The sequence below is a fragment of the Hyperoodon ampullatus genome (genome assembly GCF_949752795.1).
Source record: "Hyperoodon ampullatus genome assembly, chromosome: 14".
Lineage (NCBI taxonomy): Eukaryota > Metazoa > Chordata > Mammalia > Artiodactyla > Ziphiidae > Hyperoodon > Hyperoodon ampullatus.
This window is the reverse complement of record NC_136927.1, coordinates 44,107,055-44,121,683: the sequence shown is the minus strand read 5'-3', so window position 1 is coordinate 44,121,683 and position 14,629 is coordinate 44,107,055. Positions and strand designations below refer to the sequence as shown.

Here is a 14,629-nt window from a genome sequence, read left to right as displayed (position 1 = left end):
TTAATAAGGAAGATGAGGCAGAAAAACAGAGAGATTATAAAAGCAAAGGAGGGAAAGGTAAGACCCAATGGAGAAAGAGGGAAAGAAATCCGATAATCAAAAAGCACAAAGAAAAAAAAAAAAAAGAAAGAAAAAGCACAAAGCAGAGAGAGGAGGGGAAAAAAAAAATCAGTGACAAACACAAGGGCCTCTCCACAAACCATCTTCTGGTTATTCTATCCCCCTATCCCTCCAAGTATTTTTCATCCATCCATATGAACATTCCAGCCTAGCCTCCAACTCTTTCCTTTCCACCCCAATTCCCCCCGGGAATTGGCTGCAGCCACTTTTTTCTAGGAACCCACTTCCTTATTCCTCGGCCCTGGTACCTGTTGACCTTCATCTTGACTGGCTTGGGCCGGGGTGGGGGGTCAGGAGCAGTAGCCACCTCTAGCAGAACCCGGCGGGAAAGGCGGTGCTGGGGTAGAAATGTGTCAGCCTCATATCTAGAGACACGACCCTCCAGGCCAATGAGATCAAATCGACCCATGTCTATCCGCTGACATAAGAAGGAACACAAGAGCATAGTGTCAAAGGAGCCAATTTGGCAATGATTTCTTGGATATCACACCAAAAGCACAGACAACAAAAGAAAAAAACTGATAAATCAGACTGCATCAAAAGACACTATTAATAAACTGAAAAGGCAACCCATAGACTAGGACCAAAATTATTTGCAAATCACGTATCTGGTAAGAGGCTAACATTCAGAACACACAAAGTCCTACAACTCAACAAAAAAAACAAAAAATCCAATTTAAAAACTGGCAGGAATTTCCTGGCAGTCCAGTGGTTCGGACTCTGCACTTTCACTGCTGAGGGACCAGGTTCGAGCCCTGCTCGGGGAACTAAGATCCCACAGGCCCCAAGGCGTGGCCAAAAAAATTAAAAATTGGCAAAGGTCTTGAACAGACATTTCTCCAGAGAAAATATACAATAAGCACGTGAAAAGATGTTCAACATCACTAATCATTAGGGAAATCAGAATCACAATGAGATACCACCTCACTTACTGAGACAGCCGTTATCAAAAAAAACAGAGAACAGGTGTTGGCAATGATGTAGAGAACTCAGAACCTTTGCAAAATGCTAGTAGGAATGTAAAATAGTGCAGCTGCCATGGAAAACAGTATAGCGGTTCCTCAAAAAATTAAAAATAGAATAATCATATGATGCAGCAATTCCATTTCTGGGTATATATACCCAGAAGAATTGAAAGCAGGGACTTAAACACATATTTGTACACCTATACTCACAGCAGCATTATTCACAGTAGCCAAAAGGTGGAAACAACTGCAGTGTCCATTGATGAACAGATAAACAAAACGTGGTATTTGTCTCTATGTATGTAAATGTATACATGTGCATACTCACATACATGTATACACATACACAAAAACATGTACAATAGAATATTACCCAACCCAAGGAAATCCTTACACATGCTTGAAGACATTCTACTAAGTAAATATGCCAGTCACAAAAGGACAAATACTGTATGATCACACATACATGAAGTACCTAGAAGAGTAAGTTTACAGAGACAGAAAGTAGAATGGTTGCTGCCAGGTGCTGGGAATAGAGGGAGAATGGGGAGTTATTATTTAATGGGTATGGAGTTTCAGTTTAGAAAGATGAAAAAATTTCTGAAGATGGATGATAGTGATGGCTGCACAACTATGTGAATGTTCTTAGTGCCACTGTACCATATGCTTAGAAATGGTTAAAATATTTAAGAATTATTAATATGCCAGGCAATTCTAAAAATATTAACACAATTCTCACAAACATACTGCAAAATAGGCCTTATAACCCCAGTTTTGAAGGGCAAGCAAATTTAGGGTTAAAGGTTAATAATCAGCTTGCCCAAAGTGACACAGTTAGAAAACGATGAAACTGCCAATAGTGCTGAGGTGACAGGGCAAGTAAGGATGCAAAAGGTCAGACTCCAGCATAAAGAAAAGAGGTGCAGGGTTCAGTAGGGCCAATAACCTTGGAGGCAACTGCTTACCTGGAGAGGGTGGACATCAGTGGCCCTTAGCACCAGAGAGGCGGTGCTGAAACAGATGCCTGGAGTGATGAAGGGGGAGGTAACGGGTCGAGGGTCAAACAGGTTTGGATGATTGCAGACTTTTCGCAGCTGCATCAAAATGTTGATGACGCTCATGAAATGGCCCGTGGCTAGTGTCTCCTTAGTTCTGGGAAAAAGGAGAAATAAATGGGACATCTTGATAGTCACCTCCGCTCCACTGTAGGGTCCCAGGCCCACCCTCAGTCCTCCCTTACGTGGTCTGTGCCATGAAGTCATCATAGAGACAGCGCTGGCGCTTGGAGAGCCGGCAGCGGATAACATGCTCATATTTTTTGGGCATCTGCTTCTCAACATCCACCTTAACTCGGCGCAGCAAAAAAGGCCGCAAAACCTAAAAGCAAATAAGCAGGAGGCTGACAGGAGAACAGCGGGCACTATGCCCCAGCCTAGACCCTCTACCTGGGTCTTGGCCTGATGACCAGCAGAGCGCTGGCTTAGCCCATCAGTAAACACTCATGGAGCCATGCAGCATGCCGGGAACCAATCACACAAAGGTGAATCAGATGCAAGCCCTCCTCTCAAGTTATTTACTACAATGAAAAGAGAGGAACAAAAAGATATTACCACAACACAAGAAGTGATAAAGAAAGCACTGAGGACAGAGCAACTAACTAAGCAGAAGGGATGAGTCAAACTACAGTTCCAAGGAGTAACTGTAAATTTACAACATTGTGAAAGTAAATCCAGCCAAGAAGCTGAGAACAAATCTGTGGCACTGACAGCAGCATAGAAAACCAAAGGCAAATCTGAGATCTCAGGAGATAAAATCTGATATGACACAGTCATCAAGTTGACATGGAAGAAGTGAAAAAAGAGAAAATAAAGGTACAGTTTCACTAAATCTAGTGTGGTAATCATTTCATGATGTATATAAGTCAAATCATTATGTTGTACACCTTAAACTTATACAGTGCTATATGTCAATTATATCTCAATAAAATGGGAACAAATAATATTAAAAATACTTTAAAATTTTAAAAAGGAGGGAGTTAAGGAAGACTTCTTGGTTTCTACTGATAGTTTGATTTACCAAAATGATGGTGTGACTGACCAAAATGGAGTAGAAATAATAAGCTATAAGGCTTGAGATGTTTGGCTTATAACAGAGTGAGTTCAAGGGAATTTTTTTTTTTTTGCGGTACGCGGGCCTCTCACTGTTGTGGCCTCTCCCATTGCGGAGCACAGGCTCCGGACACACAGGCCCAGCGGCCATGGCTCACAGGCCCAGCCGCTCCGCGGCATATGGGATCTTCCCGGACCGGGGCACGAACCCGTGTCCCCTGCATCGGCAGGTGGACTCTCAACCACTGCGCCACCAGGGAAGCCCTGAGAGGGAAATTTTTATTGTTTTCTGTATAAAAATGTCCATCAGATGGGGGTCAAAGGGGTTGGGGGCAGATAACAAAAATAAATAAATAAATAAAATTTTTTAAAAAGAGGAACTTTCAATTAAAGACATTACCAGAAATTTAAATACAGGTTGAGTGGTCTACAGAGTCAAGGAATTATATAAATCAGTATGCCGATGAGATAAGTAAACTGGGTGACAAAAAAAAAGTAAAGATCAGAATGCTGAGAGATGTTATTTAAAAGCTGGACACTGGACAAAGGAAGAAGAGCCAGAGAAGACCAAAAATAAAAAAATAAATAAAAGAAGAAAAGAAAAAGAGAACACAACAAAAATATGTAGTTGTGGAAAGTCAGGTAAAGAGAAACCCAAGCCAGAAACTGATCAGCATTATCATTCTACTCAAAGAATAAAAACAGAAATGCTACCATTAAAGAAAACAAGCAGAATGATGATTAAGATGAGGTCACTCAATCTGGCAATGAGTTAGCTACTGGAACACTGCAGCTTGACAACTGGGTAAATTCAGCCTAGCACTGACTTCCCTCTTCCTAAGGGTTTTCTGGGTATTGCCCTTAGTTCCTTGCCATGCCCAATGCCCTTGACAAACTGGTACAGGCCCTACCTTGTGAAGGCGTTTGACTAGACCTTCATTGTACTCTTGGCTGCCCTCAATCATGCCAGTTAGGGGATTAGAGAACCATTCTTTGAACTCGCGATGAGACTGGAAGACATGGGGCATCAAAAAGTGCATCAAGGACCACAGTTCCATGAGGCTGTTCTGCAAGGGTGTTCCTGTCAGGAGCAGGCGTCTCTGGCTGCAAAGAGACAGGGAATTACAGGGAGGATGGTCAGCAAAGTCCCAACTGTCCAAGCATCCCACCCGCAGGCCAAGTCAACCCTCCCATGAATCTCAGACATCTCCATCTCCACCTGTTGAAGTTGAGCAATGACTGCCAGCGCTGAGACTTGAAGTTCTTGATGTTCTGAGCCTCATCCAGAATGAGATAGCGCCAGTTCTTGCGGCGGAAGGCCTGGTGGTCCTGCAGCACCAGCTTGTAAGATGTGATACACACATGGAAGGCATTGGGCTTGGTCCAGCCCTGCAGTATCAGGAGAAAGTAACAGAAAGTGGGGTGAAAAGAAAGAGCAAAAAGAAGACATCCTAAGATCTTCAAGGGACAGAAATCATGTTGGGAGAAAGGAGAAAAGTCCCAGGAGCAGAATGGGGTAACAGAAAGGGAAGGGAAAGGAACTCATTTGAGGAAAGGGCCTAAAAGTATAGGAAACAATAGGGGAAGGGAGCAATCACATGGGGAAGCAAACCTGCCGCTTGAGCTTCCTCTCTTTCTGGGCTCCATAGTAAGTAAGGATTTTAAAGCTGGGGCACCAACGTTTCAGCTCCATCTCCCAGTTCAACATCACGCTGGTGGGGACAATGATCAAATGGGGACCCCAGTTACCTGTTCAGCAAAAGAATGAGAGATGTACAACACGGTGACTGCAGTTAATAACACTGTATTGCACATGTGATATTGCTAAGAGTAAATCTTAAAAGTTCTCACCACAGGAAAAAACAAAATGTTTTGTAACTATGTATGATGATGGACCTTAACTAGTCTTACTATGATGATCATTCTGCAGTGTATACACATACCAAATCATTATATTATACATCTGAAATATAGTGTTAAATGTTAATTATACCTCAGTTTTAAAAAATAAAGTAAGATTCGTAGAGATCTGGGGCAGAGGAATTTTAAAAAAGATGAGAGATGGCAAGGAAATACAAACTTTGGGGTTCTGGAACTCAGGTATAAAACCCTGACGATTCTGTCCTAATGGCCCTTCCTAAGAATCCTAACACCATAATACAGATGAACTTATTTACAAAACAGAAACAGACCTACAGACACAGAAAACAAAATTATGGTTACCCAAAGGGAAAGGGGAGAAGGGATAAATTAGGAGTATGGGATTGACAGATACACACTACTACATGTAAAATAGATTAAAAAAAATTTACTACATAGCACAGGGAATTACATTCAATATCTTACAATAACCTAAAAGGAAAAGAATCTGAAAAAGAACATATACATACATACGTATAACCAAATCACTTTGCTGTACCCCCTGAAACTAACCAAAAATTGTAAATCAACTAAGTCAAAATTTGGGGGTGGGGGGGTTGGGGAATCCTAGTGCCTACAATAACCTCTCTATACAGTTATTGACCAGAGTCAATGAAGCTACTTAGCAGCAAGAGACTGTTTCACCGTGCTACAGCTGAAGTCATTAAATAAGTTTCCCAGGATATTGGCCAAAGGAGACCCAAGAAGAAGGGCCCGGCCTAGTTACCTTTCTCACAGGCCAAGTGCGCAAGCAGGGAAATGGTCTGGATCGTCTTGCCTAGCCCCATCTCATCAGCAAGAATGCCATTAAGCTTCTTCTCATACATAGTAACCAGCCAGTCCAGCCCAATGTGTTGGTACTCCCGGAGCTGGCCCCGTAGGAGCAGGGGGATGGGTGTCTTCACCTAGTAGGTAGGAGGAGAGGTAACACAGTGGAATTGAGCAGTCTGTCACTGAGAAACAGGAGAGTCAAGATATGAGAAAGCAGGGGCTTCCCTGGTGGCGCAGTGGTTAAGAATCCACCTGCCAATGCAGGGGCCATGGGTTCGAGCCCTGGTCCGGGAAGATCCCACATGCCATGGAGCAACAAAGCCCGTGTGCCACAACTACTGAGCCTGCACTCTAGAGCCCGCCAGCCACAACTACTGAGCCCGAGTGCCACAATCACTGAAGCCCGCATGCCTAGAGCCCATGCTCCACAACGAGAGAAGCCGCCGCAATGAGAAGCCCGCATGCAGCAACGAAGACCCTAGGCAGCCAAAAATAAATAAATAAGTTTATTTTTTAAAAAAGAAAAAAGATATGAGAAAGCAGAAGCTTGGGCCTGGAAATACCTGGGTAGTGGCCAAGGTGTAACCCTTGGGCTGGAGACTTTCAGCTGCTGCAGCGATGTCAGTAATTTCTTTCTTAGGGCCTAGAGTGGTGGTGGGCCCTGGGGTGGGAGGTCCACTGCCCCCATCTGCCTCACTCTGCTCTTCATCCCTGGCAAGCAAGTACTCCACCCCAAAGTCATCATCTTCCTCCTCTTCCTCATCTGCTTGGCTCTGTGACTGGGACTCCTCAGATTCCTCAGACTCAGAATCCTCTGATTCCGAACTCCCGCTTGTTTCTTCCTCTTCTGAATGCTCATCTTCCTCATCCTCACTCTGTTCCTCAGCAGAGTCTAAAGCACAAGATCAAGGCTTAGTGTTCACCATACCTACTCCTCCAGTCTTGCCCTCCCCAGCTCTTGCCTCATGACCACACATTCACCTGACTGACTGCTACTATCCTCTTGAGTAGCCTCTTCAGCTTCTGTGGCCCCCTCTGGTTCACAGTCAGAGCTGTTAGCCTCAACTTCATCTTCATCTTCCTCTTCACTACTCCCAGAACCTGGGGCAGAGGCATCAGAGGCATAGGCTCCTGCATACTGCTGCAGTAGCTCCTCCACAGACAGCTCACCTGGAAGAGAAGTGAAGGATAAGCCTTTACATGCTTCATGGGGAAGAAGGGGAGGTCTGAGTGGTGCCAGTTCATTTTACCTCAGCTTCTACAGACACTGCTAGGCCCAGGTCTGAGGGGAGGCAAAAGAGTTTACTTTCAGCAGCAGCTATTTTCAGCCAAGCCCCATAACATGGGCTAGAACTGTGGATGGCCCTGCCTTCCACTGGGAAGGACGGTTATCAATCTGAGGAACCTCCCCTTTAAGGTTCAGATCAAACATGGCCACTATCCTCTTCCAATAGTTCTTTCCTCTACTCAGCTCTCACATCACTTTGTTCAAACTTCCATCATAACCAATCATAATTTTCTACTTATAACCATCTATAAATCTGTGTCTTAGTCATTTCTTTATCTCTGGCATTCTGCACAGAGACACCAAGTGGGTACTCAGTAAAATGTCTGGTGTCACCTTCTCGAGCCAACTCGCTCAGCTCCATGGCATGATCCACCTCCCCTTCCAACTGCTCCTCAGCTGCTATGGTATCCTCTTCATCCTCCGCTAGGAAAGAGAATGAACCAAGATCAACAGGGACAGAGGCTCAGAACACAGTCCAAGTGGAAGAGGTGAGAAAGTCTGAAATATTAGGTCCAGACAATTCAAGGGGTAAGAGGCAACAGGACTGAGAACAGGCCTGACCTTCATCTTCATTGGCAGCAAACTCTTCATCATCCTCATCTGGATGCCAAGGCTGTTTGTTGCGCTGTGTGACAGAGGAGGCTGGGGGCTTTACCTGTTTGGCAGAGGATGAAAAAGGAGAAGGCCTATGGTTAGAGCAGCAAGAGAAAGACACAACGTTGAATAAGATGTCACAGAATAGTCTCTCTGTCCCACTGAGTGACAGTTGCCACTGACACAGTCCCAGGGCAAGGATACAATCAAGGGTTTTCAATTTCAGTACCAGCTACCAAATCCTGGCCCCACTGCCCAGGGGAGGACCTGTGAAAGTGCTAGAAGAGAAACACAGGCCCCCAACACCAACCCCATGCACTCGGACACATGGGAAAACAGAAAGCTTAGGTCCAGAAGAGACTTCAAGGTTACCATCTCAGCTCTGAACCTACAAACCAGCAAGTGAGTATTAGGGCCATTTCACAGAAGCGAAAAGGACCAAAGTCACTTTTTTTTCAAGCTCACACAGCACTTCTAAGAGTATAGTACACTCTTCCACGCATCAGAAATCTGCCCATCTCAGACTGTAACTTGCCCCAAACCCAGGTTCTTTCCTATCCGTTCTCAAATGAGAGCCCAACTGCTCAGACCAGGGAGGACTCCTAAAAACCACAACCAACCTTATAGACTGGAAGAACTCAGTCCTTAAGGCTCTCCCTCTTCTCCCACTCTGAACCCACCTTCTATCCCCTTCTGCCCATACCTTCAACACCTGAGAGGACTCTTCTTCACCACCTTCTTCAGGCCCATCTCGGGTGTCACTATCATGAGATGAGGGGGTTCTTGAGGGGCTGGAAGGCCCTCCTAGCAGCTGAGGGGGGAGGGAACGGAGCAGCTCTTCCAGTGGCAGTTCTCCCTCACGTCGCAGTAGCTCAATCTCACGCCTCTGGGTCTCTGCATCATTGCCTTCCTGTTGTTCTTCAACCTCAATCGTCTCCTCATCATCCTCTTCCTCCTCCTCTTGGGGTTGGAAGTCCCCATCTATAGCAGGAGAACAAGGTCACAAAGTCCACGGGGCCCTGCAAGCCACAGGGTGGGTTTTCAGCTCTGGAAAGGGTACATGAGGAAGAGTAACAGAGCTAAAGAGGACACACACCTTCATCATCCATCCGGGAAACTGGGGGTGGAGGACTAGAGGCAGCTGAGGAAGAGCCAAGGCAAGGGGAAGAACCAGCTTTGCTGGAGGTTAGTGGCTGGTTGAGGCTCTGAGACAGAAGGTCTGAGTACTTTTCAGTTTGCCCCACGATGAAATCCAGGTGCAGGTCCAGGGCTTTTTTCCGCTTTTCCTCAAGCCGGGACTGTTGTTTGAATTGCACCACCTGACACAAGCATGAAATGGAGGGATCACCAAGATAATCTTTTACTCATGTATTCTTACTCAACATTTAGGGAAGCCTCCTCTATGCTAGGCCCTGGGCTGGCTTTTCACGAGGGAAGAGCTAAATGACCTTAAGGGTGCTTCTGAGGAAAGCAGAAAGGAAGTACAGGATAGAGAAGAGCCAGCTTTGTCTCAGGCAGTGGGGAAAGACTTACAAATGTATCTGGAGCTGAATCTTAAAGATTAAATAGGTATTCCCTAAGTGAAGATGAGGAAAAAGGCATCCCCTGCAGCAGAAAAAGCATGTGTAAATGGCCACGGACATACAAAAGAATGTTTCAAGTGGAAAGAAGAAAAGGAACTGGCAGAATACAAGAATGAAAATATAGGGCTTCCCTGGTGGCACAGTGGTTGAGAGTCCACCTGCCGATGCAGGGGACACGGGTTCGTGCCCCGGTCTGGGAAGATCCCACATGCCACGGAGCGGCTGGGCCCGTGAGCCGTGGCCGCTGAGCCTGCGCGTCCGGAGCCTGTGCTCCGCAACGGGAGAGGCCACAACAGTGAGAGGCCCGCGTACCGCCAAAAAAAAAAAGAATGAAAATATAGACAGAAACCAGGTAATACTTAAGAAACAATTACAGGGACTTCCCTGGTGGTTCAGTGGTAAAGAATCCCCCTTACAATGCAGGGGACATGGGTTTGATCCCTGGTCGGGGAACTAAGATCCCACATGCCGTGGTTCAACTAAGTCCGCGCACCAGGACTACTGAGCTCGCATGCCTCAATGAGAGAGCCCACGTGCTGCAAACTACAGAGCCCATGTGCCCTGGAGCCCAGGCGCCACAACTAGAGACAGAAAACCCACACGTCACAACTAGAGAGAAGCCCATACACCGCAACTAGAGAGAAGCCTGTGCACCACAAAGAAGACCCTGACACAGCCCAAAAAGATAAAAGAAAATAAACAAAATAATATTTTAAAAAAAGAAACAATTACAACTTAATATATGAGAACAATTCAGTTAATGAGAACTTTGATGGTATTTAAGCAGGTAAATGGCACACACATGAAAAAGTATGCTGAATGGGCTGCAAAGGACAGATGGCCAAGGGGAGTCAAGAAGTCCTATTAGCAATCCCCAAATGCAGGGCCCGTATTTTTCCACTGTACTTCTCTCTTCCTCGTAGAACTCAATGCTTGAAAGATCCAGCACACAAAAGAAATGTCATCAGAGTTGCATGAAATAATTATCCACTCTCTCGAGGAGAAGTTTTGATCATTCCTGCTACCATGCTACCCACCAGTCAACCCCAAGGCATTTCCCTTTCCCAACCTCTGCTGCCTACCTTCTCCACATTGCTCCAAAACTGCCTAACATCCTTGGCCATGGTGGAGGCGATTCGGCGCAGCTTGGCCTGCTCCTCCCTCCGGGCCCGTTCCTCTTTCTGCCGCTGCTCCTCGTGGTGCCGGATTACCATTCGCACCACCTGTGGGAATGAGGTGAAAACACTCCAAGGCCGACCCTTGGCCCGTCCCCAAGTCAAGGGTAAAGAGAAAAGTCAAAGCCAAGAAACCTGGGAAGTCAGAGCTTGCCTCTCGAAACTAGAAGCATTTACAAGCACTGTATACCATTATGTTTGGTTCCCTTCCAACCAACCCACCCATCACGAAAAAGCAAACCTGAAAACAAAATGGAAGGTGGTAGGTCCAGTTGAGGACATACCTTACGGGCCACACCCCGTTTCCAACGGCGCTCCTGAGCAAAGTCGGCAGAGAGCCACTGCATCTCCTCACACAGATAGTCCCAGTGGCCCTTGGGGCGGGGAGGCTCGGGCACTTTAGCCAGTCTCTTCAGTGACCAGAAACCCTCCTTCCGCAGCTCAGCAATCCGAGTCTCAATCTCAGCCTCCTAATGAGGAAGAGCTAGGTCAATCAAGTTACTTAACATATACTTCACCTCATGACCACGGCTGAATCCCTGAGCTCTGACTACGTACAGGCACTGACTGGACTGAGTGTTATATGCTTGTCTTGAGTCCACATACCAATCCTACGAGTTGATATTATACGCTCTTCAGATGAGCAAAAAAAAGATCAGGGAGATTGAGTGATTTACTTGAGATTACACAGATAGGTGATAAGTACTGGGAATTAAAAATAGGTCTGACTCCACACACCAGATTTCATGCTTTTTCCATTTTTTCACACTCCATACCTTATGAATATAGGCAAAACTTAGGAAAACATATCCAAGGGAAGCTTCCCAGAGAACAAGGAAAGCATGCTTCCTTACTGACTCTAGACACACTAAAGGGACCTTCACTGCCGCAGAATTCTACTTACACAAGAGTATATGTTCGTACTTAGAAATATGCTATAAAATCCAATTTACATAATCCTGTTTCTGTTTTTTTAAAAATATTATTTTTATAAAAATGTACTTTTTTGTGGAAAATACTGAACAGTTATACACAAAAAGATTAACAGTGATTAGTATTACAAAAAGATAACACTGTTTCTACATTGATTATATCTCATAAAAAGAAAAATGAAAGCACTTGAAATTTTTATTTAACAGAGGTGACTTATAAACTCAGGACAACTGCCCTCATTATTTTTGTCCTCTCCTGACAAAAACTAAATCAAAGGAACTAACAGCCACAGATGAGACAAGGAACTAAATGGCCTGATGGTCACCAAGGAAACACCAAGAAAGACATGGATATTAAACCAATGGCTCTCAAGTTCGAGCATGCATCAGAGTCATCTGTAGTGCTTTTTAAGACAGTGCTGGACCCCATGACTAGAGTTTTAAATGGGTAGGTAGAAGAAGGGTATGAAAAATTTGCATTTCTAATAAGTTCCCAGGTAATGCTGATGTTGCTGGCCCAGAGACGACGTTTATCTCTGGTAAGTTTAACAGAGACTACAGGAGAAAAATGTGAAGTAGAAACCAGTAAATCTTAGGAGGCTCACAGCTTACAAAGCACTTTTGTGTCTATTTTCTCCTTTAACTTAAACCTTTTAATAGCCTATTCACTACTACACCATCCTTATTTAAAAAAAAGAAAATGAGGCTCAGAGTTCAAGCAACTTGCTCAAAATCAAAGCAGAGCCTGTATTGTAAATCAAAGATAAGGAAAGAAATGTAAAATACCCACGGGACATAGGAGTTCAGGGAGGAAGACTCCCAAGAAGCCTCATGGGCCTTCCCAATACATACATGCTTGGCCTGCTCTGCAATCTCAGCATGGCTCTTCTCCCACTTTGGGCCCTTGTTAGCCAGGTCAGCAGCCTGGGGTAAGCTGAGCCCCTCCAGGGGCACTGTGGCACCATCTGGAGGCCCTGGAGGTCCATCCAAAGAGGAATCTTGAGCTATATGCTGGGGGGAGATGCCACCTGCCCCACTAGAGGCTGGGGAACTGGATGAGGCAGGGGACACAGGATTGCTGCCTGTCATGCCGTCCGACACCATCTAGAAAAGGGAGAAATGATAGATAAGATGAATGCTTAGTGGCACTCTACCATGGGTTTTAAGTACATTACTTCATTCTATCTCCACAAGAAAAAGCTCTGGAGTAAGGTATCAACCTCATTTTTATAAACACAACATTTGGGATAAAGTTTTAATAAGGTACTCAAGACGGCAAAGCCAAGTTTCCAGTCAATACTTGGCATGCAAGAGGAATTAGAGCCTGACATTTACACAATTCCCGAATTCAAGACTACTACTATAGCACATGACCTCAAATTTTAATGATCTTTTCAGAACTTCAATGATTTCACTCACATAAACAACTCCCTATTTTCCCCTCCTTTTCACAGGAAGTACGGCAGATTCACCCATGCGAATAAATCTGAGCTACCACCAAATTCAAAAAGCATCAAAAGGGCTTCCCTGGTGGCGCAGTGGTTGAGAGTCCGCCTGCCGATGCAGGGGACACAGGTTCGTGCCCCGGTCCGGGAAGATCCCACATGCCACGGAGGGGCTGGGCCCGTGAGCTATGCACTGAGCCTGCGCGTCCGGAGCCTGTGCTCCACAATGGGAGAAGCCACAACAGTGAGAGGCCCGCGTACCGCAAAAAAAAAAAAAAGCATCAAAAAGTCCCAGATTACCTAAACCTCTTTATGTTCATCACCAGTCTTGGTAGTTTCCTTTACTGGAGAGGCAGGAGGGGAAAGGGAGGATTAGTCACTGTTCTCAAATACCACCTATTACAAGGTACCGCACAAGCAATAATAAGTAGAGAACAAAGTCCTACTTAAATGTGGATAGTGAGGGAACTCATGAAATTCACTCTGGCACACAAGCCTCACAATGTGCCACTCAAATTCCTACCTCAACTAAAGGAAGAAAGACATTATGTCACGTAATTTCCCAGCTGCTCAGGAAAATAATATCAAACCCATAACCATCAAAAGCCTACTGTACGGGAAACCTAGGTCTGTCCAGTTTTTTAAAAGTCATGATTTTCTTCTCCTACCTCCAGCACTCCCTCAGTATGAGAAAAGAATGAATACTACACACCATCCATAAGGCTTACCTCATTCCAGTTCCAAAAGAAACCAAGCTATTCTCAAAGTACGCAGTCTTAAAAGCATTTTGGCACAAACCCCATTTCCAACCTGACTTAATTCAACTTTTTTCAGGTAACGAGGAATTTCCATGCTCTTAGAGATCAACATTACACTAATGTCAAGTAGAATATGAGTATCCAACAGGCTTGACAGCCCACCTGAGCATCAAAGATTCTCCAAACTCAGCTACCCAGGTAGCTAGGATCATGGAAACAAGGCTAAGACCTGCCACATTTCTTCTGCCTCAAAGCCAGCAGCCCACAAAGCAGAAGCAGAGAAGGAACCCTCCCCACTTTCAAACCTGTGTTTGCAAGATTGGGAGCTGAGGGTGAGCAGGGGAGGGGCTGCTCTGCATGGTCCCACTCCCAGGCTCCTCTTTGGATGCCTGAAGAACGACTGGGTCGTTGTCACCACTGCTGCTGGCCGAGGGGCTGGCGTCCGGCTGCAGGGCATGCTGGGAGCTGGCCTCATTCTGGGCCACCGGCCACCGGGACCCGCCTTCCAGGGCCCGGGGCCCACTAGGGCGTCCCAGCCTCCACTCAGGTTCACCGGCCTCTGGAGCACCTAAAATAGGTAGAAAAGAGTAGAAATGGGATTTAGAAAGATTAAAGAATCTTCTTAAAAAAAGGGATAACACTAACAAATAAAGATAACTGAACACAGTGATTATAGCTTACATTTCTTGAGCATCTACTATGTGTCAAATACTTTACTGAGTACTTACTTGATGTGTTCCATAATCCCCACATCTACCTTATAAACCAGATACTTTTCACGCTATGATAAATGCTTATTTAGTTCCTTCTACATACCAAAAACACAGCTATGCAGAAAAGACCGCTGACATAAACGTAGTTTACATTCTAATATTTCCTCTGTTTTATAAGTTAGGAAGTCAGAATACAAAGAGACCAAAAGAGTTACATAAGGTCACAGTAAGGAAGTAGGAGGAGGAGGACAAACCTA

The 14,629-nt window shown here is 45.2% G+C and overlaps 1 protein-coding gene across 1 annotated transcript in view; it reads right to left on the bottom strand.

Moving 5' to 3' along the window:
* The window catches only part of SRCAP (Snf2 related CREBBP activator protein), a gene marked incomplete at its 5' end in the record, with an annotated part of 29,757 nt that extends 15,739 nt beyond the window's left edge, over positions 1 to 14,018 (bottom strand). Inside the window, 17 exons of the mRNA XM_079718883.1 lie at positions 369 to 538; positions 2,051 to 2,237; positions 2,326 to 2,462; positions 4,105 to 4,297; positions 4,413 to 4,582; positions 4,806 to 4,942; positions 5,841 to 6,018; positions 6,448 to 6,776; positions 6,866 to 7,054; positions 7,506 to 7,595; positions 7,734 to 7,827; positions 8,470 to 8,747; positions 8,863 to 9,085; positions 10,432 to 10,572; positions 10,809 to 10,994; positions 12,309 to 12,560; positions 13,965 to 14,018. Of these exons, the coding sequence (XP_079575009.1) occupies positions 369 to 538; positions 2,051 to 2,237; positions 2,326 to 2,462; positions 4,105 to 4,297; positions 4,413 to 4,582; positions 4,806 to 4,942; positions 5,841 to 6,018; positions 6,448 to 6,776; positions 6,866 to 7,054; positions 7,506 to 7,595; positions 7,734 to 7,827; positions 8,470 to 8,747; positions 8,863 to 9,085; positions 10,432 to 10,572; positions 10,809 to 10,994; positions 12,309 to 12,560; positions 13,965 to 14,018 (3,008 nt within the window). The remainder of the gene's footprint in view (positions 1 to 368; positions 539 to 2,050; positions 2,238 to 2,325; positions 2,463 to 4,104; positions 4,298 to 4,412; positions 4,583 to 4,805; positions 4,943 to 5,840; positions 6,019 to 6,447; positions 6,777 to 6,865; positions 7,055 to 7,505; positions 7,596 to 7,733; positions 7,828 to 8,469; positions 8,748 to 8,862; positions 9,086 to 10,431; positions 10,573 to 10,808; positions 10,995 to 12,308; positions 12,561 to 13,964) is intronic.
* Between the last annotated feature and the right edge of the window lie 611 nt (positions 14,019 to 14,629).